The sequence below is a fragment of the Panicum hallii genome, chromosome 5 (genome assembly GCF_002211085.1).
Source record: "Panicum hallii strain FIL2 chromosome 5, PHallii_v3.1, whole genome shotgun sequence".
NCBI lineage: Eukaryota > Viridiplantae > Streptophyta > Magnoliopsida > Poales > Poaceae > Panicum > Panicum hallii.
In genome coordinates this window covers 30,431,341-30,454,646 of record NC_038046.1, presented here as the reverse complement: position 1 = coordinate 30,454,646, position 23,306 = coordinate 30,431,341, and the positions used below count along the sequence as shown (strand labels likewise).

At 41.9% G+C, this 23,306-nt stretch overlaps 1 protein-coding gene and 1 long non-coding RNA gene across 10 annotated transcripts; one reads left to right on the top strand and one right to left on the bottom strand.

The window, feature by feature from the left end:
- Positions 1 to 8,116: 8,116 nt before the first annotated feature.
- On the bottom strand, positions 8,117 to 15,445 carry LOC112893558 (cinnamoyl-CoA reductase 1-like). 2 transcript variants are annotated; one of them, XM_025960956.1, is made up of 6 exons: positions 15,123 to 15,445; positions 13,043 to 13,212; positions 10,892 to 11,080; positions 9,788 to 9,950; positions 8,924 to 9,113; positions 8,117 to 8,444 (listed from the first exon to the last, which is right to left on the bottom strand). In XM_025960956.1, exons 1-6 carry the CDS (start codon positions 15,259 to 15,261, stop codon positions 8,426 to 8,428), a joined length of 870 nt encoding a protein of 289 aa, XP_025816741.1. In that variant the 5' UTR covers positions 15,262 to 15,445; the 3' UTR covers positions 8,117 to 8,425. The 2 variants fall into 2 exon arrangements, with proteins under 2 accessions (XP_025816741.1, XP_025816740.1); XM_025960955.1 differs by having other exon boundaries at positions 8,117 to 8,481; positions 15,123 to 15,427.
- Positions 15,446 to 16,054: 609 nt separating this feature from the next.
- LOC112892304 lies at positions 16,055 to 22,605 on the top strand. 8 transcript variants are annotated; one of them, XR_003228702.1, is made up of 5 exons: positions 16,055 to 19,734; positions 19,822 to 19,877; positions 20,101 to 20,163; positions 22,326 to 22,341; positions 22,450 to 22,605. It is a non-coding gene; the product is annotated as an uncharacterized LOC112892304 (long non-coding RNA). The 8 variants fall into 8 exon arrangements; XR_003228700.1 differs by having other exon boundaries at positions 20,843 to 22,605; XR_003228701.1 differs by having other exon boundaries at positions 16,055 to 19,877.
- The last annotated feature ends 701 nt before the right edge of the window (positions 22,606 to 23,306 follow it).

Below are 23,306 nucleotides of genomic sequence, written 5' to 3'. Positions count from 1 at the left end.
AAGTCGGGGAGAACCAGCAGGTCGAGGGCGACCCGTTTAGAGTCTCGGTTTGGGCGGAGGAGGCTTTCCTATGCAGCTTCCTCTTCGGTGTGATGGCTCCATTGGATTTTATATATTCTAACCACTTTTCTTCTAGTGACCCTTTCCTTTTGATCAAGAACTTTAATAGGGTATTCAATATAAGAGAGCTCCGGTTCTACCAATATTTTCTTCTATTCAACAATTTCGGTCGGAACTCGAATACACTTCTTGAGTTGAGAGACATGAAAGATATCATGGATGGCTGCAAGCAGACGGGGTAGTCACACTCTATAGGCCACGGGTCCACAAATTTTGGTGATTTCATAAGGACTAACATATCGGGGAGCTAACTTCCCTCTCACTCAAAACCTTTGCACACCCTTGGTTGGTGAAATCCGAAGGTAGACATGATCACCAACTTCAAATTGCAAAGGCTTTCTCCTTTTGTCAAAATAGCTCTTTTGCCTAGACTGTGCAACTCTTAGATTCTCTTGTATTACGCTTACTTTTTCCTCTGCCTCGATTACCAAGTCTGGTCCAAATATTTTACGTTCTCTGGTTTGGGATCAACTCAAAGGAGTTCGACACCTTCGACCATGCAAGACCTCAAATGGTGCCATTTTCAAACTTGCCTGATAGCTATTGTTGTATGAGAACTCTGCTAGGATATCATGGATGGCTGCAAGCGGACGGGGTAGTCACACTCTATAGGCCACGGGTCCACAAATTTTGGTGATTTCATAAGGACTAACATATCGGGGAGCTAACTTCCCTCTCACTCAAAACCTTTGCACACCCTTGGTTGGTGAAATCCGAAGGTAGACATGATCACCAACTTCAAATTGCAAAGGCTTTCTCCTTTTGTCAAAATAGCTCTTTTGCCTAGACTGTGCAACTCTTAGATTCTCTTGTATTACGCTTACTTTTTCCTCTGCCTCGATTACCAAGTCTGGTCCAAATATTTTACGTTCTCTGGTTTGGGATCAACTCAAAGGAGTTCGACACCTTCGACCATGCAAGACCTCAAATGGTGCCATTTTCAAACTTGCCTGATAGCTATTGTTGTATGAGAACTCTGCTAGGATATCATGGATGGCTGCAAGCGGACGGGGTAGTCACACTCTATAGGCCACGGGTCCACAAATTTTGGTGATTTCATAAGGACTAACATATCGGGGAGCTAACTTCCCTCTCACTCAAAACCTTTGCACACCCTTGGTTGGTGAAATCCAAAGGTAGACATGATCACCAACTTCAAATTGCAAAGGCTTTCTCCTTTTGTCAAAATAGCTCTTTTGCCTAGACTGTGCAACTCTTAGATTCTCTTGTATTACGCTTACTTTTTCCTCTGCCTCGATTACCAAGTCTGGTCCAAATATTTTACGTTCTCCGGTTTGGGATCAACTCAAAGGAGTTCGACACCTTCGACCATGCAAGACCTCAAACGGTGCCATTTTCAAACTTGCCTAATAGCTATTGTTGTATGAGAACTCTGCTAAGGGTAAATATTTGTCCCAACTTTTGTCATAATGGATGGCACAAGATCTAAGCATGTCTTCGAGTATTTGATTTACTCTCTCAGTTTGCGCATCCATTTGAGGATGGTAAGTTGAGCTTCGAATCAGTTTGGTGCCAAGAGAAGCTTGTATGTGTTCCCAAAAGCGTGCTACGAATTGAGCACCATGATCTGAAATAATCATCTTGGGTACTCCATGTAGGCAAACAATGCGATCGCGGTAAATTTCAGCATATTTCTTGGCAGTGAAGGTAGTGTGTACCGGAATAAAATGTGCCGTTTTCATGAGTCTATCCATGATAACCCATATGGAATCATACTTTTGGGAGGTGTTGGGCGATCCAACAATGAAATCCATACTTATATCTTCTCATTTCCATGATGGTATAGGCAAGGGTTGAAGTGTACCAACTACTTTCAAGTGGCTAGCTTTAACCCTCTAACATGTGTCACATTCCGAGATATACTTGGCAATTTCCCTTTTCATTCTAGTCCACCAAAAGTTTTGCCTAAGATCTTGGTACATTTTGCTACTACCCGGATGAATAGAGAACTTGGAAAGATGTGCCTCGTCAAGAATTTATTTTCGGAGCTCATGATTCTTTGGAACCACTATACGAGATTCAAACCATAGAACTCCATTCTTGTCTTGGCGAAAATATTTATATTTCTCCTCTCCTTGTGAGAGTTTTTGCTTGATGATTTTAATACCTTCATCAAGTAATTGTGCCATGATGATTTGATCGTGGAGGGTTGGTTCAATGGAAATGTGGTTTAGAGTGCCTTGGGGAATCATTTCCAAATTGAGTTTCCCCATCTCATGACATAACGTTCCATTATAGAATTCTGCTGACAAGTAATTGCAATGAGCCTTGCGGCTTAGCGCATCTGCGACTACATTAGCCTTTCCTAGATGATAGTGTACCTCAAGATCATAATCTTTGATCAATTTCAACCATCCTCTTTGTCTCATATTCAGATCGGCTTGGGTGAAGATATATTTGAGACTTTTATGGTCGGTGTAGATATCGCAATGAGTGCCCATAAGATAGTGTCTTTAGAGCATGAATGACAGCTGCTAGCTCGAGATCATATGTTGGATAATTTTGCTCATGAGGTCGAAGAGCTCGTGAAGCATAGGCAATGACTCGATTGTCTTGCATAAGCAAACAACCAAGACCAGTGCCGGATACGTCACAATAAACATCGAATGGCTTGGTGTTATCGAGTTGAGCTAAGACTGGGGCTATAGTCAGGCATTCCTGAAGAGTGTGGAAAGATTTTTCATATTTTTCGCTCCACACAAACTTCACTCCTTTCTTCAATAGTTCAGTCATAGGCTTAGCAATTATGGAGAAGTCCGGAATAAAGCGGCGATAATAACCAGCTAAACCAAGAAAACTGCAAATCTGATGGACGGAGGTGGGGGATTTCCAATCTATCACTTCTTGTACTTTGCTAGGATCAACGGCTATGCCTTCGCTGGAAATAGTGTGGCCCAAAAAATTTACACTATCCAGCCAGAATTCACACTTGGAAAACTTAGCATAGAGCTGATGGTCTCTAAGACGCTGGAGAACAATGTGCAGGTGCTTAGCTTGATCTTCCTTATTCTTGGAATAAATAAGGATGTCATCAATAAAAACCAAAATAAACTTGTCAAGTTCAGCCATGAATACCAAATTCATGAGATACATGAAGTAGGCAGGAGCATTTGTGAACCTGAAAGATATGACCAGATATTCATATAGCCCGTATCATGTGGAAAAGGCAGTCTTAGGGATATCACATAGATGAATCTTGATCTGATGATAGCCAGAGCAAAGATCAATTTTTGAGAAGACTCTAGCTCCCATTAATTGATCGAAGAGAACGTCAATGCGGGGAAGTGGATATTCATTTTTGATTATCACTGCATTGAGAGGTCGGTAGTCCACACACAGCCGCAAACTATCATTCTTTTTCTTCACAAATAGGGCTGGGCAACCCCAAGGTGATGCACTAGGATGAATGAAACCTTTATCTAAAAGTTCCTACAGTTGTAGTTTCAATTCGGCCAACTCCTTGGGTGGAATTCTATAGAATGTTTTTGAGATAGGTGCAGTGCCTGGCTGCAGTTTGATAATGAATTCAATGTCTGTATCCGGTGGCATTCCTGGCAAGTCGTCCGAAAAAATATCGGCATACTCGCACACCACTGGAATATCTTTTGCTTTGACTCCTTCCATCGTGAAAGCACGAGAATTTATGCATTCCCGGGAAGGTAGGCAAAGAGTAGTGGCTCCGTGACTAGGTGAGTTTATTTCCACGGCTCGGGAAGAAATATCTAATATAACCCTGTGCAGAGCCATCCAATTCATCCCAAAATTAATGTTCATGCCTTCAAGTGCAAAAAGGATAAGGTCGGTTTGGATAGTTTTACTACCGAACTTGATCGGTACGCGCCTTATGAATTGGTTGGAAGCAATTACTCCTTTTGTGTGGCAAAAATCCAAGCCCACTTTTGCACCAAATTTTACACTAATGAAACTATGGGATGCATCAGAATCAAATAATATAATTGCAGGCTTGTTGTGGATAGAGAATGTACCTGACATCACTGGTGCACCTTCTGGAAGATCAGCAAGTGTAGTCAAATTGATCCTTCCTTGCCTGACCTCATCAATCTGCCTTTTGTTCTTGTTCTTATTATTTTGGCTAGAACCTTGCCCCTAATTTGGCTGCCTAGGCTGGGGGCATCCTCGTGCAAAGTGGCTAGAACTCCCATAATTAAAGCAACAATTTGTGTTGCTCAAACGACCAGGCTGTTTGTTACCTAAGGATGTCATTACTAGCATACCTACTAAGCTTTTCTTGGGTGTGGTGCATCTGGCATGGTCCATCTTTTCTCGAATAGGCGAATGAGTTCTTGCTTTTGTGACTGTGTTGGCGTTAGTAGTACTGCTGGTTTGCCTTCTATCACGTGGAATGAATTATGTGCAAGTAATTTTCCATCCACTTAAGTCTATGTTGCAGGTGTCGTGCTTCAGAATCTGACACTTTGTTTGGGGATAATTAAGTTCCATCGGAAGTCGTGATAGTGGCATTAGGGAGTCCGAGTTAACATCCGTTGTCTCCTTTATTTCCTCATTGAGCTCTTGATAGCCCGCAACCTGAGGTTGGTGGACATTGCGGCCACCTCGTTGATGGTGCTGCTTGATGAAATGTTTGCTGCCCTTGAACAAGCTGGCGGAGCAACTCGGTCTGCGCGGCCATTAATTCAGCCATGTTGGGCGGTGGTGGCGGCTACGGTTGTCTGCTACCACTAGCACCAAAACCGCTTGGGATGTTGCGGATCCCATGAACCATCTGCAATGTGCAAATTTTTCATAAATTCGAGAATCCACAATACCACGAAGGCGTGTCTTAAGTGCGGAAGATTTAGAACTTAAGGATTCACAGATAAACCATGGACAGAATATTGTTGGTTGCAAGAAAATTCATAACTTCCAGTTTGTTCATCCAAGTCCTTTCAAATTTTGGCAGTGACTAGAAAATTTAGTGGTCTACAACTTTGGTATTCAACTACACCTCCAACTACTACATCTGCAACTATTTTGACTACATTCCCGACTACTATGATTACATCATCAACTACTTTGGCTACATCACCGACTACATCGACTATTATACAGCTTCTTTGACTAAATCACCGACTGCTTCAATACATCAACGACTACATCAATTACATGTCCGACTGCTTCAATTATCCCTCCGTCAACTATGACTACAGTCTCGACTACACTGCATCTTTGACTGCCTTGACTGAATCTCCGACTGCTTCAACTATATCTATGACTACTAAGACTATATTTTTGACTGCTTCAATCGTACCTCCAACTACTATGACTACATCTTCGACTATATTGCATCTTTGACTACCTGGACTGCATCTCCGACTGCATCCACTCTATCCCTGACTACTGCGACTACGTCTCCGACTACTTCAGTTACACCTTCAACTGCTACGTCTACATCTTCAACTATACTCCATCTTTCACTATTTCGACTGCTTCAACTATATCTCCGACTACTACAACGACATCTCCATCTTCTTCAGTTACACCTCCGACTAGAGCGACTACATCTTTGACTACTTAGGCTGCATCTTCGACTATTACGACTACATCTTCATCACTTCAACTATATTACCGACTGCTTTATCGATATCTCTCACTACTACAACTACGCCAATGATTGCTTCAATTACTTCTCCGTCTTTTAAGACTACATCTTCGGCTACATAGTATGCATTCCCGACTACATCGACTACATTTCCGACTGCTTCAACTACATCTCCGACTTCTATGACTACATCTTCCACCCTTTCGACTACATCTTCCACTGCTTCTATGTTTTGGCGGTTTTTTAGCAGACCGAGCTATAGTATTTTGCCTATAACTCTGTATACAAAAGCCTAATGGTGATGATTTTTTTAGTGAGTAGTTCAGGCAACTCTCTAAAACTTTAGTATTCAACTCATTGCCCAGAAGAATCATCTTCAAGGGTAACAATTTTGACAAAATCCTGTTGTAGGGTATGAACTGGATAATAGAAGTCCAATATTTCTGGAAGCGACTTCAAAACTCCATAACTCCAAATTGAGTAATCCAAAAATTCTCACACTTCACCAAATTTGTATTCAAAATATTGGCTAGATAAGGCTCTAAGATGATCATTTCTTTAAATATTTCTCTTGCTGTCTACCTAGAAATTACAGTGGACAGCCAGCTAGTGGTTTGGTCCCAAGGGAAGATTTACTTGACTACAAATTACCAAATTTGTACGGTAGGTGCTGGATCAAGTTTGCAACAAGTTTTGTATTGAACACTTCTGCAGAAGACTTCTCTAAGAGAGTCGAAAAATTTAGATGACAGAAGTGCTCAAAATAGTTAGAAAGACTAAGGTGTGGAAGTTTCTAGTGTTGCCCACTGAGTACTGATCCAAAAATTCTCAAAATTTAGCAGCAGAAAGGGGACAAAATTTGAAGCGACTTCCCTGTTGAGCTTCTCTTCAGATAATGTCATTTTCTAAGTCTAATTAATTCCTCTATTTAGATATGGCAGAAAAAGATAGATTTCTGGATAGCCCTTGAGTGAGTGCTTAAACGTGCAACTTACTCCCTTATAAACCCATGACAAAATTTAATTCAATTCAATTTTCATGTATGATCATGATGCATGCACGTCCTATTCGTCCTCTCAAAGCAAAACAATTGCCAAATAGCTTTGGTCTAATTTCGGTGGCACGAGAATAATATTTTGTGAGAGTTTTTTATCACCTTCACAAAAATAAAGATTTTTATGAGGGTTGTCAATTACTCTCATGATAGATCTCCTCTTACGAAATCTCCGTTTTCTGGTAGTGCACCGAGCGCCGCAGTCCAGGTGGCCGAGCGCTGGCCGCCGAGCCATGCACTCGCCCGCACCGAATCTCTGTTTTCTGGTAGTGCACCAAGCGCCGCAGTCCAGGCAGCCCGGCGCTTGCCACCATGCCACTCGACCGCGCCAAGCGCCACAAGCCGGACCAAGGACGGTAAATAAAAATTACATTTTAGTCCTCGCGCACAGCCTTCTGCATCTGCCTTTTCCAGCATAACTCAGCCAATAATAAACAAATCAAAAGTTTTATTGCAGTTTGATAGGAGGTTACATAATAATCTATCTTGCTTTTTTGTCACTCCTATGCATATCCAGCTACGTGAGTTGTTAATCTAGCCTTCTCTATGAAAAATCACACATCACATATGTATGCATTAGCCATTGTTCTCTCATGGGGGCTACATGAGTGCAATTCCGTGTAATCGATGTGCATTTGAAACTAACAATCACATGCTTCAAGCCACAGCAAAGCCAAATGCATGAATTACTTTAGCATTGCATTTGATATTGCATCATTTTTTTAATCATTTCTCGGATGCAGGGGCACGAAATTGGCAGAAATTATTATCTTCTATTATAGATCTTGTACTTTAAGACGATTGATAGATCGATTTGTAAGTCCAAGTATCCCCTGTGTTCTGTGTTTTTATATTTATTCCAGTATACTCTTTAGAATTGGTATTGACTTGTATAACTAATTCTTTGCATTAAAATGTATTTAAATGCATAGCGAGACGAGATAAAAAATATTACTAGCTAAGAAAGAAAATAGGACGATGAGCACTCGCAATGTGTTTATAAGATAGTTTACAGATGCTGCTCACAATGTCATCCATTAGTTTTCCCGTACCGACGCATGGGCATGCGTGCTAGTAAAATAGTATTTCCCAACATCAACACTGCACATAGCCACAACCAGAACAAGACATTGCAAAGCATGGTTCAATAAAGTAAAGGATTGACATGGTGAAGATTGCCCAAAGTTATCGGTTGAGAAAGGTCACACATTTGATTTGTGGTCTCCTTCAAAGCATGAATCTGCTAGCATAATATCACAATCTTAACATCGAAATATTATCTACCCATTGTTCCGGTTGTTCAGAGAGTTTTGTCACTTTGCATTGTGTCTAAATTGATTTCCAACATGGAGCAAACCGGATTTTCTGAGCAAAGATCATATATCATTATATCATGCCTCTGGCCTACGAAAAATATAACAAGTCCAAATACTACAGAATGCCCCGTTTATTTCAGGTCACCTTACTGTTACAGGCCACGCTACTACTAGGCGTACCATACAATCATGTGAACTGCAAAGTCTGGTACAGACCACTGATCTTGCAATATCAAGCTTTTGCTTTCTTTCACAGATTGCTAGAGTCAAAACTAACAAATCCCTTCTCTTTTAAGCTCTCGATGGTCTCCTTGATGCTCATCTCCAGTGGAATCAACTCGATGCCTAAGCTTCTTATTTTCTCCTTTGATACCTGGTACGTTGGGACAAATGGTTTGTCATCTGCACATCTGCAGAGGAGTGCACACTTAGTTTCTTACTTATTCTGCAAACTAATACTGCAAGCAGCAGTTTGTCGATCCTAGTTTCTTACTTATTCTGCAAACTAATACTGCAAGCAGCAGTTTGTCGATCCTAACATTTAAATGCTCATTAAGGAATATGGAACCCTGACAGTGCTGACAGTCATTGGCTAGCGCCCACTGCCAGTACCTCCATGGTAGGACCGCACTGTTAGCACAGGCCGGCACCATACCACATTTTTTTAGGGAGGCACAACGAGTTTTTTTTTTTTTTTTGGTGCAACCTTGATTTGAACCCTGGCTGGATGGTACCACTATTTTCGTGACCAACCACCTCCAAACAAAGCATATATGTAAAAAATATTGTATTAGATAATTGTGAATCCAGGAGGCATCACATTTGATAATGTTTCAATGCATGTTAACTTACTTGTCTGCAAGAGGAATTGTAGGATACATCTTGCGTATGATGTTGACAACTTCTGAGTAGTGAACAACTCTTTCGACCATGCAATATCTTCCATTTGCTGAGGGAACTTCATATGCAAGGATATGTGCCAGTGCAACATCTTTAACATTCACCCATCCAAAGCTGAAATTGGGATATGTAGACGATGACCCTGTAATAAGATGGGAAGTATTTGCATTAATCTCTCAAATTTGATGTTGATAGAAAAGAAGAAACACAGTGTAGTTGATACTTAGAGAATACTCTGTTACTCTGTTGTTCGTTTTCAGCCATAAGCATATACTCTCTTCAGATTTTTCATAAATCACCCAAAACACCCTCACAGCTAGATGCATATATGTTTTTAACACTCATGTGAAATAAAAGACAGTAAACAGCTGTCCAGAAATTGACAACAAAATAATGTCAGAACAGTAGTGTCATATGTGAAACAGTAGTCGTAAGCAAGTATGATAATGCCACGGCACTAGAAACTTATAGAGCCGTTGAGATAAGGGGTAGCACAGTCCAAGCTGTTGATCTGGGAGTAAAATCTTATAGACTGATGATATCCACACATTCATGTAGCTTTGGAGGATAATGAGGTTATATGTGTATTTGACCTGCACCCTTAGAAACATGATTATTATGGTAGACTTAACAGTAAATTTTTCCATGCATCCAGTACTTGCAGAAACAGGAAGGAACTAAATTCCTGAGCTCAAATACACAATTTATAATGGATGCAAGTGTAGCTACTGTCGTTACGGATATTTTATAACACATAACGAATCAAGAACGACTGTGGCTGCAAGAGTTTAAAAATTAGTTGGTCAAGCAACATACCATTGATTAGCTTAAGGATTGCTTCAGCACTAGTATTTAGTGTAGGCTGCAACAGGGATCCAATAACCATTGCTGGGTTTATCGTAACAATTTCCAATCCGTTATCCCTAGAGAACTTCCAAGCAGCCTCCTCTGCAAGCGTCTTGGACACAACATACCATTGCTGCCAAAGAATGAACAATTAGACAAGAAAAATGATAACAAATGGTAAAACAGCCTGAGATCATTGATATAGGACAATGAAACAAAGCAATCAAACTCTGCTGCAATGTTCACATGCAAAATCAGATTAACAAATGTTGGAAGAACTCACCCTAAGGCAGAAATGTTAACTATTACTGAAGACAGGATTTGGGCTGCAATTTACTAATGACAACAGCGGCATCAATTAAGTGGATCAGTAAAGAAGTCCACTTCAACATTCACCAGAAAATATTTAATGCTAATGACAAGAGCAGCATCAGTTAAGTGGATCAGTAAAGAAGTCCACTTCGACATTCACCAGAAACTGTAGTCTCTGCACAATTTTGTGTCTTATCACCTATCACATAATATGACCAAACTCTGAAGCCAAACCTAATCAGAATACATATAGAGCAAGATATTAAGTGAATTTTATGCAACTAGTATGAACCAAGCATTATGCATCTTGCAGCCTCAACCTAAATAATAGGCTGAACTAAGAAAAGTAACAAGCTCCAACACTAAACACAATGAAGCCATCACCCTTTATCATAAGAAACAAAATGATGCAGTTCCTGGCGAAGGTGTCTTGCACGATATACAAAGTGCGATGGGCATGTAACCCGAATAAAAGCAAACATTGAAATACCATTTAAATCACTTTTGATTGAGCAAAATCTTCAGGTAGACATATTTCTAAGAGAAAAGAAAGCCAATACGAAAGTAAACAAAGCGGGGAATTGGAATGCAAGCAGACTGGCAGACATTGAGACATGCAGAGGAACCAGAATCAGAACCATGTATCATGATAGTTGCCACTCCACCATGTGTGCTAAACAACTAAAACACTACTAAAGTAATATACCTACATAGAAGGTATGCGAAGAAATAATTATTTATGGCAGAACGGTGGTACAATACCTGATTCTTTTCACAAATTTGTGGATCAGAAAACCATGTCTCATCAACTATAACTTCAGGAGTTCTTGGCTTCCCATTGTAGGCAACAGCAGCAATGGATGATGTTACAACAACCTTTTTAATAGAAGCTTTCTTGCATGAACCAAGAACATTGAGTGTTCCCTTAACTGCTGGGTCAAGTAACTCAGCCTGAATGACACATAAAACAAACAAATATAACTCCTTAGATAACTAGAAAATTTCAAATTCTTAGCGAAGTTAAAATTTGATATGTAGATCCACATCCAGCAAGGTGATATCACTAGATAAACTGTTGAGCACCTCACTTGTTATTGTTAAGCATTTGGTCTGTTCAAAAACTGTAAATCCTGTTTTGAAATTAATAACTTCTCTGTTCGAATCCTTTGGACTTATTTACTTTTGGGGTTTTGGACTTATTGGGGAAAAAAAGAGTAGGGCTTGCAAACTATGGAATAAATAAGCAGGATCGGGTATTGGTATGGTCAGTGAAAAGGTCCCAAGAAGAACTTTGGGATTAAAAAGAGGAGTGAATTCCCTCAATGCCATCAAAATTCTTAGGTTCCCTTGTGTGCCACTAAATAAAAATTCACATCCCTCCTATGCCATTTCCATTACCCGAACGTTAGAAGAGAGTTAAGTGGCAAGTGAAATGACAAGTTTGCCCTTATAACATATCTTCCTTCAATGCTATTACTACGGACAGCAAGTGGAACAGACTTCAGATCGTACGAACAATTGGAGCAATTCTGATCTTATGTACACCTAATAAAAAAACAGAAAAGAAATCACACCAAAAAAATTCTGATCTTATGTTCCTCTCATCATTGTTTAATTGCATAGTCTATGAAATGCAAATCACAGCAAGAAATGTTTCCATAAATCACATACGTCACAGATTCTTGTCCTGCTCAGTGCTCACCGCCCGGATTCACATATCAAATCATCATCCATCATCATCTGTAGGAAGATTAAGAAGAAAGGGGAAAGGAAAGAGAAAGCAAGCTCCGCTTGGCACCACCCGAGCATCCCGGAGAGCCCGAGCTCATCGCCCACCTAGGCACCATGCACAAGCTCCAGTTTACCGGTTGGCTCTACAGGTAGTGTCAACGAGGTCCATACGGCCCAGGCTACCGGCTAGCTGCGTGTGCCGGCCGCACGGCATCCGCCCGCCCTGAGGCACGACACCCGGCCACTCGCCCGCGTGCCAGCGACTCCCTCCGCGCCTGTGAGCTCGGCCAGGCACCCTCGCCCTCGACGCCCAGCCTGAACCCGTGCGCTCGGCCTAGCCCCTTCTCCCCCTCCTTGCTCGCGTGATGGTCTTCCGTCCTGGCAAACTTGCTCATGCGCCGACGACTCTCTCCAGCTAATGGATTTGGTGGAGTACAATTCGGGTGAACCAGCTGCTTCCGTGGCTATGAGATAAGGCCAGCGGTGGGTGGGTTCATTATTGGAGGAGTGCAGTTTTAAGTATTGGAAACAGACAGCGGTGGCTCTCCACGTGTGTGGGCCCATCTGGTCAGTGGGAGCAACTTAACAGCTAGTAATGGAAGTGGCAACTAAGGGAATAGAAACTTGATGTAGTGGCAGTGAAGGGAATTGGAAAATTTAAATCGCAATGAGGGAAGTCATAATTTTCAGTGGCATTGAGGCAATTTGCTCGAGCCCATAGCCAAATCAGTTACTAAGAAAGAAATACTAAGAGAAGTGCACACTGGACTACAATGCCCCCAACATATCAACCAAGGAAATGGCTGGTTGCAGAAACCTGAAGTACATGTTAGTTCCTAGGGGCAGAAGAACGATAATAAGTTGAAGTGAAGTACAGAAGCTAAATATACATGGCTTTGTCTCAAGATACCATTAATCTTCAAGGGAAAAATGAAACTACTCTGGCCCTTACAAAATATAAGGCGTATTATTCAAATTGTATCAATAGATTCAAATATCTTTTAATATGAATTGATTTTGTAGCAATTAATGATATATTATAAGAGTAATTGATGGTCAAAGTATACTTCTGAAAACTTTTCTAAATCCTATAAGCCTTATAATAAGAAAAATGGAGGGAATACATGATAAACCTAAAAGCATAGGGCATCTGTTGTTTCCATCAAGTGTCCTAATACAAACCTTAGGATCCTTGACATTGTGATAAAAGGGAGAAGCAGTATGGAACACAGTTTCACAGCCATCAACTGCAGCATCAAAAGAGCCCTCTTCTAGCAGACTTGCTTTAAAGAAGTGCAGCCTATCCTTAGCTCCATCGAACGCAGTCAGGTGCAATGTTTTTTTTGGGTCAGCTGAAAAGTTAAGGTAAGAACGTTACTGTATCTCAAAGGTAAGATTATCAAATAATTAGGTCACCTATGAAATGCAGTGGGAAAAAAGCTCAGAAATAAGGGGGAAATACAAAGAGTTTGGTAGGAGGTAGCAGTGCAATGCAAGTGCAAAACAGAGAACTGTGAAGTTGCAGAAATTGTGAACACAGACACTTGGAAGGGGAGTAGGAAAAACACATGAAATGGAAGAGAGTGGAAATGAGGTTGGACCCTAGGACAACATATTCAAAATCCTCTAATGTTCCTGCCATTCCTTTGTTCCTGAAGAAGGTTCAGGAGGACTGGCACAACATGAACTGTGTTAATGTGTGTGGTTTACATTTATACAAGGCTGTTAGCCACATCTAATCAACTAACAAACTAACAGCTATCAGTTAGCTAAATATAAGGACTGAGCTAGTTAAAAGTCAAAACAGTTACAAGCAATGGATCATCAACACCCTGCTGCAGTTTGCACATCTCCCTTGCCCAAACACACAGACTGGACCGTAATTGTTCAAAGACCTTTGTGGATAGCCCGTTTGTCATAATGTGTGCAAATTAGATCGGTTGGTAAACAAGTAACTCTGAATTGACCAAGAGCACCTCATTCCCCGACAAAGTGAATGTCCAACTCAATATGCTTGGTGCTTTGTGATGTACTAGATTACTTGCCATGTAAACTGCAGAGACATTGTCACAATACACAATTGTAGCCATGTCAACTTTGCAACCAAACTCAACAAGTAGCTGGCATAGCCAAACACATTCTGCAACAGCACTAGCCACTCAGAGGTGCCTTCAGTGTCAGAGCTGTTGATGTGGTCGAACAAGCCAAACTTGGTGAAGATGACGAGGAAGCAGAGACGCCATTGGCCATAGTTCACCTCATCAAGGTCGAGGACCATGGGAACGTAAGTCTTGATGTTGATCAGCTGAACTTGAGAAGCCGGAGCAGGGTGCGTGATGATCTGAGGCATGTCGAGCTCCGAGGAGCGGAAGAGGAGGATCCAGATGCTGGGGAGGACCAGGAGGAGAAGGAGGAGCAGGAGGCCATGGTGAGCGAGAGGAGAGCGCAGCCCGGAATTTGCGTATCGAGAAAACTAAACTGATACCATGAAGGAGTTAAGAAGGACTGACACAGCATGAATCGATTGATGTATGTGGTTTACATTTATACAAGGCTGTTAAGACACATCTAACCAACTAACAAACTAAGAGTTACCTGTTAGCTAAATACAAGAACTGAACTAATCAAAACAGTTTCAGGAAATGGATCACCAACAGTTCCTAAGGGATCCATAGGATGCAAAGAGTTCCTACATCCTACACTGTTCCTATTGTCCAAAGAGGGAGTTATATCTCCCTTTTGGAGGTGTGAGACGTTTGGGATACAGAGTGCTATTGATTTTTTAATAAAAAATGAAAACAGTGAATCATCTTTGCGGTTTCATTTTCTGCTACCGTAATTAAATGGAACTGGGGCCATGCCCTCTTGTTTCTAAAATATAAACAGTCAATAATCATTTCCTGCCATCACTAGCTCGGGTGAGTCGAAATTCTCTTGAGGAAGTGAACCCCGGAGAGCTGAAGAACCAAAATTCGATTCTTGTAGCTGACTGATGGGAACAATAAAAGATTACTAAGCGACTTGAAAGTTAGCAGTATTTATCAGTGTTCAAGCCTAATGCAGATTTCGGGATGCTCGGACAAAGGGGACTAGAGGGTGGAAGCACAATAGCACCAAATCTACGACCCCAAATCCCAAATTTACTGGCATCCAACATCTGGTCTCGCACACAAATAATCGATCCCCAAATGTAACCAGCGCAACCAGACACCAACGGCAGCGAGGGGAAGTAAGGGGAGGGAGGACAGGTCGGGGCGCGAACCGGTGTCCCGCACGGTGGCACGGACGGTGTATCCGCGGGCGAGAAGCAGCTTGACGATCCAGGACGCGATGTACCCCGACGCGCCGGTGACGCACACCACCTTCCCCGCCCCCGTCATCGCCGCCGCCGCGGAGCTCATGCCCGTCGCAACTCCGGCTCTGTGGAGTCTAGACTGGAGAGTTGGGAGGCCGTGCTGGCTGTGAGTCGGAGGAAACTCGGATATGCGGGTTGGTGGGTTTTAGGGCGATTGGTTGCTCGCATCCAGGCCATCCAGGCCCGCCAGATGCAGCATACGTGTGATTGGTTGCTTGCATCAGGCATTCAGCCTGGTTCGTGCGGTGCAAATACAATCTGTGAGCCTGGCTCCGGGGATGCCGAGTTTTTCCTCGTTTCTCCCGGTCCTGGCTGGCTTCGTGCGGGTAGGTGTGTTTGGGTGAGGGTGCAGAGAGAAAAAAGCTAATCCGTGCAAGCAGAATAGGCAACCGAACACGTTCTCACCTCAGCCTGGCTACATGCATACATCAACCAAATAGAAGGCTGTCGTATCTGGTGAGCCTGGCCAGCCGGGGCCTGCATGCGTGGTGTGAGCCAGGCTCCGTGTTGCTACGAAAACCAATCACGCCACGAGGGAAGCCAGCAGACGGGAGACGAAAGTATCTGCCTCGCTCACTGTCACGGCCAGCACGGGTCTCAACTTTTTCGAAATTTCGGTTATTCAGAGTTTTAGGGTATGTACAATGGGGAGCCTCTTACAATTGGGAGCCTCTTACGGAGACGCTTAAGGGCATGAGCAATGTATATTGTTGAAGTGGTAAGCAAGGATAGGACCCACCCAAGCAGTAAATAAGTTAAGTGAAACTCCATAATGATTACGTTTTGGAGCGGTAAACAAGGTGGGTCTAGCTGAGATAAAAAAATCCTTCTCCAACCTCCCATGACTCTACCCGCGAGAGCCGAGAGCTTTCCTCGTCCTCATGCTTGCAAAGCGCACGGCCTCGCCGCCACTGCCTCCGCCGCCACAAAATCATATAAGATTTCTCCATCTAATCTAGGCTAGCGAATTATCTTTCTCAATCCCACGACTTACTTCGTGGTTCGCGTCTCCCTAGATCCCTTCCTCCGATCGGCAGCGCATGGCAGACGAGGACTCTGTGGAAGGCATGGAGGAGGGTCAGGGGGCCGGGCCAAGGCGGTTACGAAAGAGACGTCGGCGTCCTCGACATCTTCCACCTCTAAGCTGACAGCAGAGACAGGGGCCAAGCAGATCCAAGCAGGTCCCTCGTGTGGAGCGGATCTGACGGAGTCGCAACTGCAACATTGAAAAATGGAGGAGGGCAGCGCAGGAGGTGTCGATTGACGAATGTACGAGTGGATCATGCGACAAGCCTGTGCAGATCAGCATGTCGGTGGACCATCGGTAAATCCTTTCCCTGCTTGTGCAAGTGGCTGTTAAAATATTTGTTTTTATTTTACTGAGTAGTGATTCGTGAATTTCATCACATGGCTGCCAACATTATTTAGATGATTTCAGGAGAATATATCTCAGTTACAAATACAAGTAATTTGAAGCAAACATGTATATACTCTAAATTGGATTACTGCAGGAAAATTAAACTACAAAAGTACAAGGTTCATATATGCTAATAAACTCTAATATTGTTGCTGACTACCAAATCTCTGCCACATTTGCTCAATCAGATCTTGCTTGAGATGCCGATGGGTTGCTCGATCACGAATATCCCTATTTTTTTAAGACCTCTGTGAATCCACAGATCGGTCCCTAATCAAGCTCTGTTATTTGAGCAGAAAATTGCCCTTGTTCATATGTATTATCATCAGGTATCACATAAGAGCCCTTCTCATCCTCAACGATCATGTTATGCAAAATAATACATGCATACATTATATCGGCAAGCTCTTGCCTTTCCTAAAGACGTGCTGTCGATGTATTATGGTCCAACATTTCTGTAAAACCCCAAAAGCTCGCTCGACATCTTTTCTTGCTGATTCTTGACGCTGCGCATACAATTTATGCTTCTGACTTTGGGGCCTAGTGATTGATTTGGCGAATGCTGACCACTCAGGATAAATACCATCAGTTAGATAATATCCCATGTTGTAATTGTTCTCATTAACACTAAACTGAACGGTAGGTGCTCTTCCTTGTACCACATCAGTGGACTGATCCAACACATTGATGTTGTTGTTTGAACCGGCATCACAAAAAATGCATGCCAAATCCAATTGTCAGCAGATGCAATTGCTTCAAGCATGAAGGGACTCCATAATCACCACGGGTGAATTGTGACTTCCATGCAACTGGGCAATTTTGCCATTTCTAATGCATGCAATCAACACTGCCCAACATACCTGGAAATCCATGTATCTCTCCAAACTGAAGTAAACGTTGAATATCCTCTTCAGTAGGCCTGCGAAGATAGCGTTGTCCATAAATATGCCTCACACCTTGAACAAAATAGATCATGCATTCCATTACCATGCTTTCAGCTATACCAAAAGACTCATCCATAAGATCAGCCGGTGTTCCATATGCCAACATTCGAATTGCAGCAGTGCATTTCTGCAATGGTGATAGACCCACCTTGCCAAAGGCATCTCTTCTGAGACGAAAAAAGGAGACCAAACAACAAGAGTTTCTACAATGCGCAAAAATAAATACTTCCTCATGCGAAATCTTCTACGGAACTGATTATCGGTGTATAAAGGATTGCTTGAAAAATATTTAGCAAACAACATGTTATGGTCTTCTTTCGTGATCTCTATTTATGTACCTCCATTTGTTGCGCCCACTTTGATTAGAGGTACCAGCTAGTCTTGCCTGCAATCGCTTCAAGTTGACCTTCAAGATGAGCTTGTAGTTGAGCCTCAATAGTGTCCTTAATTTCTTCCCACATCATCTTTTCAAGCTTCTCACTAGAGATAGACTCATCAGAATGATTAGAGTGATCTTGTGACTCATCAGAATGGCTAGAGTTATCTTGTGACGCAATAGACATCTTTCTTTTTGGAGCTTGGTTGGTCTGCTGAGAAGAGAAGTAAAGGAAATGAATGTAAGTGTTGTTACTGAACTGCAGCTCATATTTGTAGGTGATTTTATCCCAACGACTACTTTTCAACAGCTATGACTTGCTTTTGTCTGTATTCCAATGTATTCCAACAGCTAGTTTGCAACAGCTATGTTTTGCTTTTATCTATATCGCCAACAGCTAGTTTGCAATAGCTGTCTTGCATTTGTCTATATTCCCAACAACTAGTTTGCAACAGCTATGTCTTTGATTTTCTCCACATACCAACAGCTAGCATTATATTTATATTACCATGGTACAAATAGTGATACAATACAAGAACTAGCACTAGGGCTAAAATACAGAACTCTAATATTAAAGGCACATTCTATGCATACATCAACTGGTGGCACGGTAACCACCAGGGTCCACGAATTGGGTCTATTCTCTCCGTGCGCCGCTGCCGTGACGGGCAGGCCGCAAAGAGTTCCACGCCTCCCACAGCTGTGTGTTCTGAGGTGCGTTTGGTTCGTTGCCTAACTCGTCGTAGCCTAACCTTAGACGCGCCACACCACCGGAGGCATGTGTTTGATGAATGGCTAAACTTAGGCAGCCACACTTTTTTAGACATGATTCCATCAACATGCCATATAATTTTCATGCCGCACTTGCGGCGTTCGATTTGAACGCCGCACTTATGGCACCATGCTAATCTTAAGGCGTGGCGCCTTCCTAGCAACCCAAACATGCTCCTCATCCCGCGCCGCCCCTGCCGCGGCCGTGCCCGCCTCACGAGTCATGTTCTCCTACACCCCTCCACCATCTGCCGCCGCCGCCTCCGCGCCCTACGTGGCCAACAACCACGGCGAGCGGGTGGTCCACGGGAGCCCGCTGGCTTCATCTGGCTCTAAGATAAGCTCTTCCTCTTCCTTTCTACTACTGTCCCTTTCTCCTTTATTTCCTTCTTTCACTTTTTTCTGTGATTTGTTGGTGGTTCCGTTCTTTGGCTGCTCCTGTGTGCTCGAACATTGATTTCGGCGCTAGGCTCGCCCGGGTTTACAAAGTATGCTTCATGCCCGTATCATTGGACGCTTAGATCGAGTTTTCGCCCTTTCGATTTTGTTTCTGCTCATGCAGCACTTCCTCCCCCCTCTCTTTCTTCTATGTTCTCTTCTTTATAACGGCATCTTCACATTCAGATTGGTTTTGTATTTTTCCAATTGATCTAACGATACTGTCGCTGCTTGCTTCATGTCCCCTCTTCCTTCTTTGTCTTCTTCCTTGCAGCGTTTGCAACTTAGCTGTACAATATTTCTGAGCACATATGTTGATTAGCTCGATTTGCCTGTTGAATACGTGGCCATGCCTTAAGATTTGATTTCTTTCTTTCTTTGATTTCAATCTCGATTTGATATGGGGCTTCTCATGGTGCCTTCTTCCTTTTTCTCTTTAGCAATTTTCCAAAGATTTATCCTCTTACCTGATGTTTTCCACCATTGGATCTGTACCCTCTGTAAAACAGATGATGTGAAATCTGGATTTGCTGGTGCAGCCCAATCTGAATAGAAGCTGAATTTTTTCCGCAGGTGCGGATGGAATTGAGATTTGTATGATTCCAGTTTCATGAACCTCATCTGTTTTGTTCAATCCTACATTAAAATTTGCTTGCTAAGTTTGCTGTAGGACACGGTGTCTGCAACAAACCACCTATTCCAAAGTTGTAAATACAGTTAAGAGCGTTATCTTTTCTTGCTTATATTTTTTACCATTATTTCTAATCTTGGAATTGAATTTACTGTACGCATTTGCCATATAAGTATAGCCACTGACATTCGTAGGTCCTTAGTATCAAACTTGAATGACTGTATACTTAACTAAATGCACACAGATAGCCAACACTTGCAAAGATTAGACAAAAAAATATTAATAATGCCTTCTACTGAATATGGCAGAAACAAAATTCATATTGGTCTCAGCCCTGCTAACTGGAGTATATCTGGAACACCTTTAGCTTGGTAAGTTCTACTTACTCCATGCATATCTATGTAGGACCATTAACTGCTACTACTTTTTTTTGCCTTTTCCTTTAGAAAAAATATTGTTGTGTTCTTTTATATCAAATGACATCAACGTAGCTTGTGATATGGATGTAAGATGGTCTAGGCTTGGTGTTCTTCAGATCTATAAAATATTTATAGGGAGAGCTTATATAACTATATGGTTGCATACTAAGAGCTCATATGATTTTAAATTATTAAACGTTCCAATATCATTATTCCCAAATAAGCTAACTGCATCTAGAGTTAACGAGATTCAAGAATCCATTCATGGTGGAGAAGCTCAACTCTGGTTGCCCAGGTCTTGAAAGCTTGGGTTTTATCGTGTTGCACAGTTGGCCCATTCAATATTTCTATTCTCCACATAAAAGTACATTGAATTGGAAATTAGAGCATGTTGCAGGACTTGCAGCCAGAATTTGAGTAGCACTTCTGTCCTTTTTTCCTTCGTTTTTAAATTTACTGTTCAATTTGTTGTTCAAAACTTAAGCTATTCGCTGTCTTTTAAACTATTCATTTATGTTTTGATGATACTTTATAATATATCTTAATACTAATGAACCAATTTTGCCAAGGTAAAACATCACAAACCTTCATAGTATTAACTGAGGGCTTAAAACTGCCTGCACTCATGTAGAATTGATATCCGGTTAAGGAAGAGAAAGAAGAAACATCAGAGTGCAGGCTCCATTCTTAAACAATACAATAGACGCATTATTCAGGTAACTCTTTACCAAAGGAAGAGAACTTTAGTAATGCTGCCTCATCCTTTGAATTGGGACTTCGGGAGTGATTGGACTTTTAGGATGGGGATGTTTCGAACAATTCGTTTAGTAGCATTACATGATTACCAAATTATGCACTACCATTACTACTACTTCATGACTCTTGAAACATCGTTCAAACCTATACCATGCATGTGAAAAGTATTGCCCACAATTGAAAGGAATTGATTAAAAAATTAATGCCTCTCTACCCATGTGAACTCATTACTCATGAATCCTTCCTTTTGACCTTTTCTCTCTACTGCACATGGTTTTGACTATAACCTCTCCCAACAGACAAAAACGTACACTGCAATGTCAGTTAATGAAGACCATCCCCATACCAAGTGTGAAGGCATTAAAAAAAATCTATCCCCTCTCATGTGCAAACTCTCCTCAAGAAGAATCCAGATCCTCTCTCTCATGCAGCTTCAGTAGCCCCTATTCAAATATGAACACAAAGGAAAGAAATATATCCTTTCTAATTCGACTGACAAAACAATAGCTGATAATGTCAGTAAATAGCAGCCCCGCTCCAAGTGAGAAAGCATTGAAAACATCTACCTTCTCTCCCGTATAAATTCCCTTCAAGAAGTATCTAGGTTCTTTGCTTCACCCAAAAGCATCTTGACCTTGCATGTGTCATACAGTTTAATTGTAAGCTGTACGGACACAAGTGGTGTTGCACCTTTTTTACAGGCATCAAACTGGAGAGCTCCTATTTGAAAGGAAAATCTTCATTGCCCTTACCTCAGGTGCTGTGATTTGGATATTTGATTTGGATATTTGTATTCTGGATGTGTATGCCGAGCACTAGAAGCTCCATGCAATTCAGAATTCAGAATCCTCTTTTATTACAGCTTCTCTCACGAATAGTAATATTTTGTATAAACCATATGAGAGTAGCTTGGCACAATACTGCACCTGCCTTGGAAAGCTACTGGTCTCAAGTCAGAAAAATGATATTCACGTCAAGAACTTCCAACAGCTAGCCGAACGCCAGGATAGCAAGAAAGAAATTATGCAAACTTAGTACAAACCACCTCCATGGACGTACGACTCACCATTCTCCATCTAATTCCTAAGTATTGAATGACATACTCACAAAACCATTTTGCTAGTAATAATGTCAGTTGTTTCGGCGACAAATTTTGCAGGTATCCTAATATCCATGTACATTCCTAACTCAACAGCTACAAAATCCAAAAAATAGTTAAATAATTTTTGGACTCACCATTCTCCATCTAATTCCTAAGTATTTCAATATGCTCATTCATATTTAATTACATGAATCACATACTCACAAAACCATTTTGCTAATAATAATGTCTGTGTTGTTTCGGTGACAAATTGCAGGTATCCTAATATCCAGGTACGTTCCTAACTCAACAGCTACAAAATCCAAAAAAATAGTTAAATAATTTTAAGAACCTTTTTCCTTAATTGCATTACTAATGTATCTTCCATACAACTTTTACAGGACATCTACACTTCTTTTGGGAAGAAGACTGTCCCTTCCAAGTCACATATAGCTAGATTGCAGTACAACCTGGCTATGTAATGTACATTTTTGCACTCAATTTTAGACTATGTAATGTTAAATCACCTTAGCAAGATGTCCTCTATTTTGTTGTAATCTCCCTATATAATTTAAATATACTGTTTTTATAAATCGCATCGTTCGCATTATAAGTTTTCTAAAAAATAATTTAATATCAAATTGCAACAAAGTAAAAAAGAACATACACAGGCTGTGTATGAACGCGCTCGATAGCACGCCATTCACAAGTGGGTGGAATAGAGGGCCAAAAGTAGAAAGGTGGGTTGGAGTTGCTTTGATTGCCCCAACTGCTCCGAGTCCTGGACCCACGGGCGAGTGCGGGCGCTTCGCTAGTGCCTTCTGCTTTGCCCCGTTGATCGGAAAAAAATTCGGTGATGGTACACAAACATCCTTCTGTGCATACCCACGCTGGATTGACGACACCTGTCCCTCCAAACAATCCGACGCCAGCCTGCTAGAGCACAGCGCACATTCTGCAAACGGCTCGCTCGGCTCCAGGAACGCATGCGGCTCGGCTTCCCGGCGACGCCCGCGTGGGTTTGCAGCGTAGCACCCCTGATAGCCACGCCCCACCCACACCCGTTTCATGAATCCTCAGGAGTCAGGATAAGCTGATAAGGTTAAGGTGACTGATTGATGTGTGATTAGACTGCTAAAAGCTAAGTGCATTTTCCCGTTCGTTTCGGACTCATGTAAAATTTCTGCAGATGTCACTATCTTTCAATTTCGATTGTAGCATGCTGCATTCTAGGTGGCTACGGAACCGCTGGAGTGCC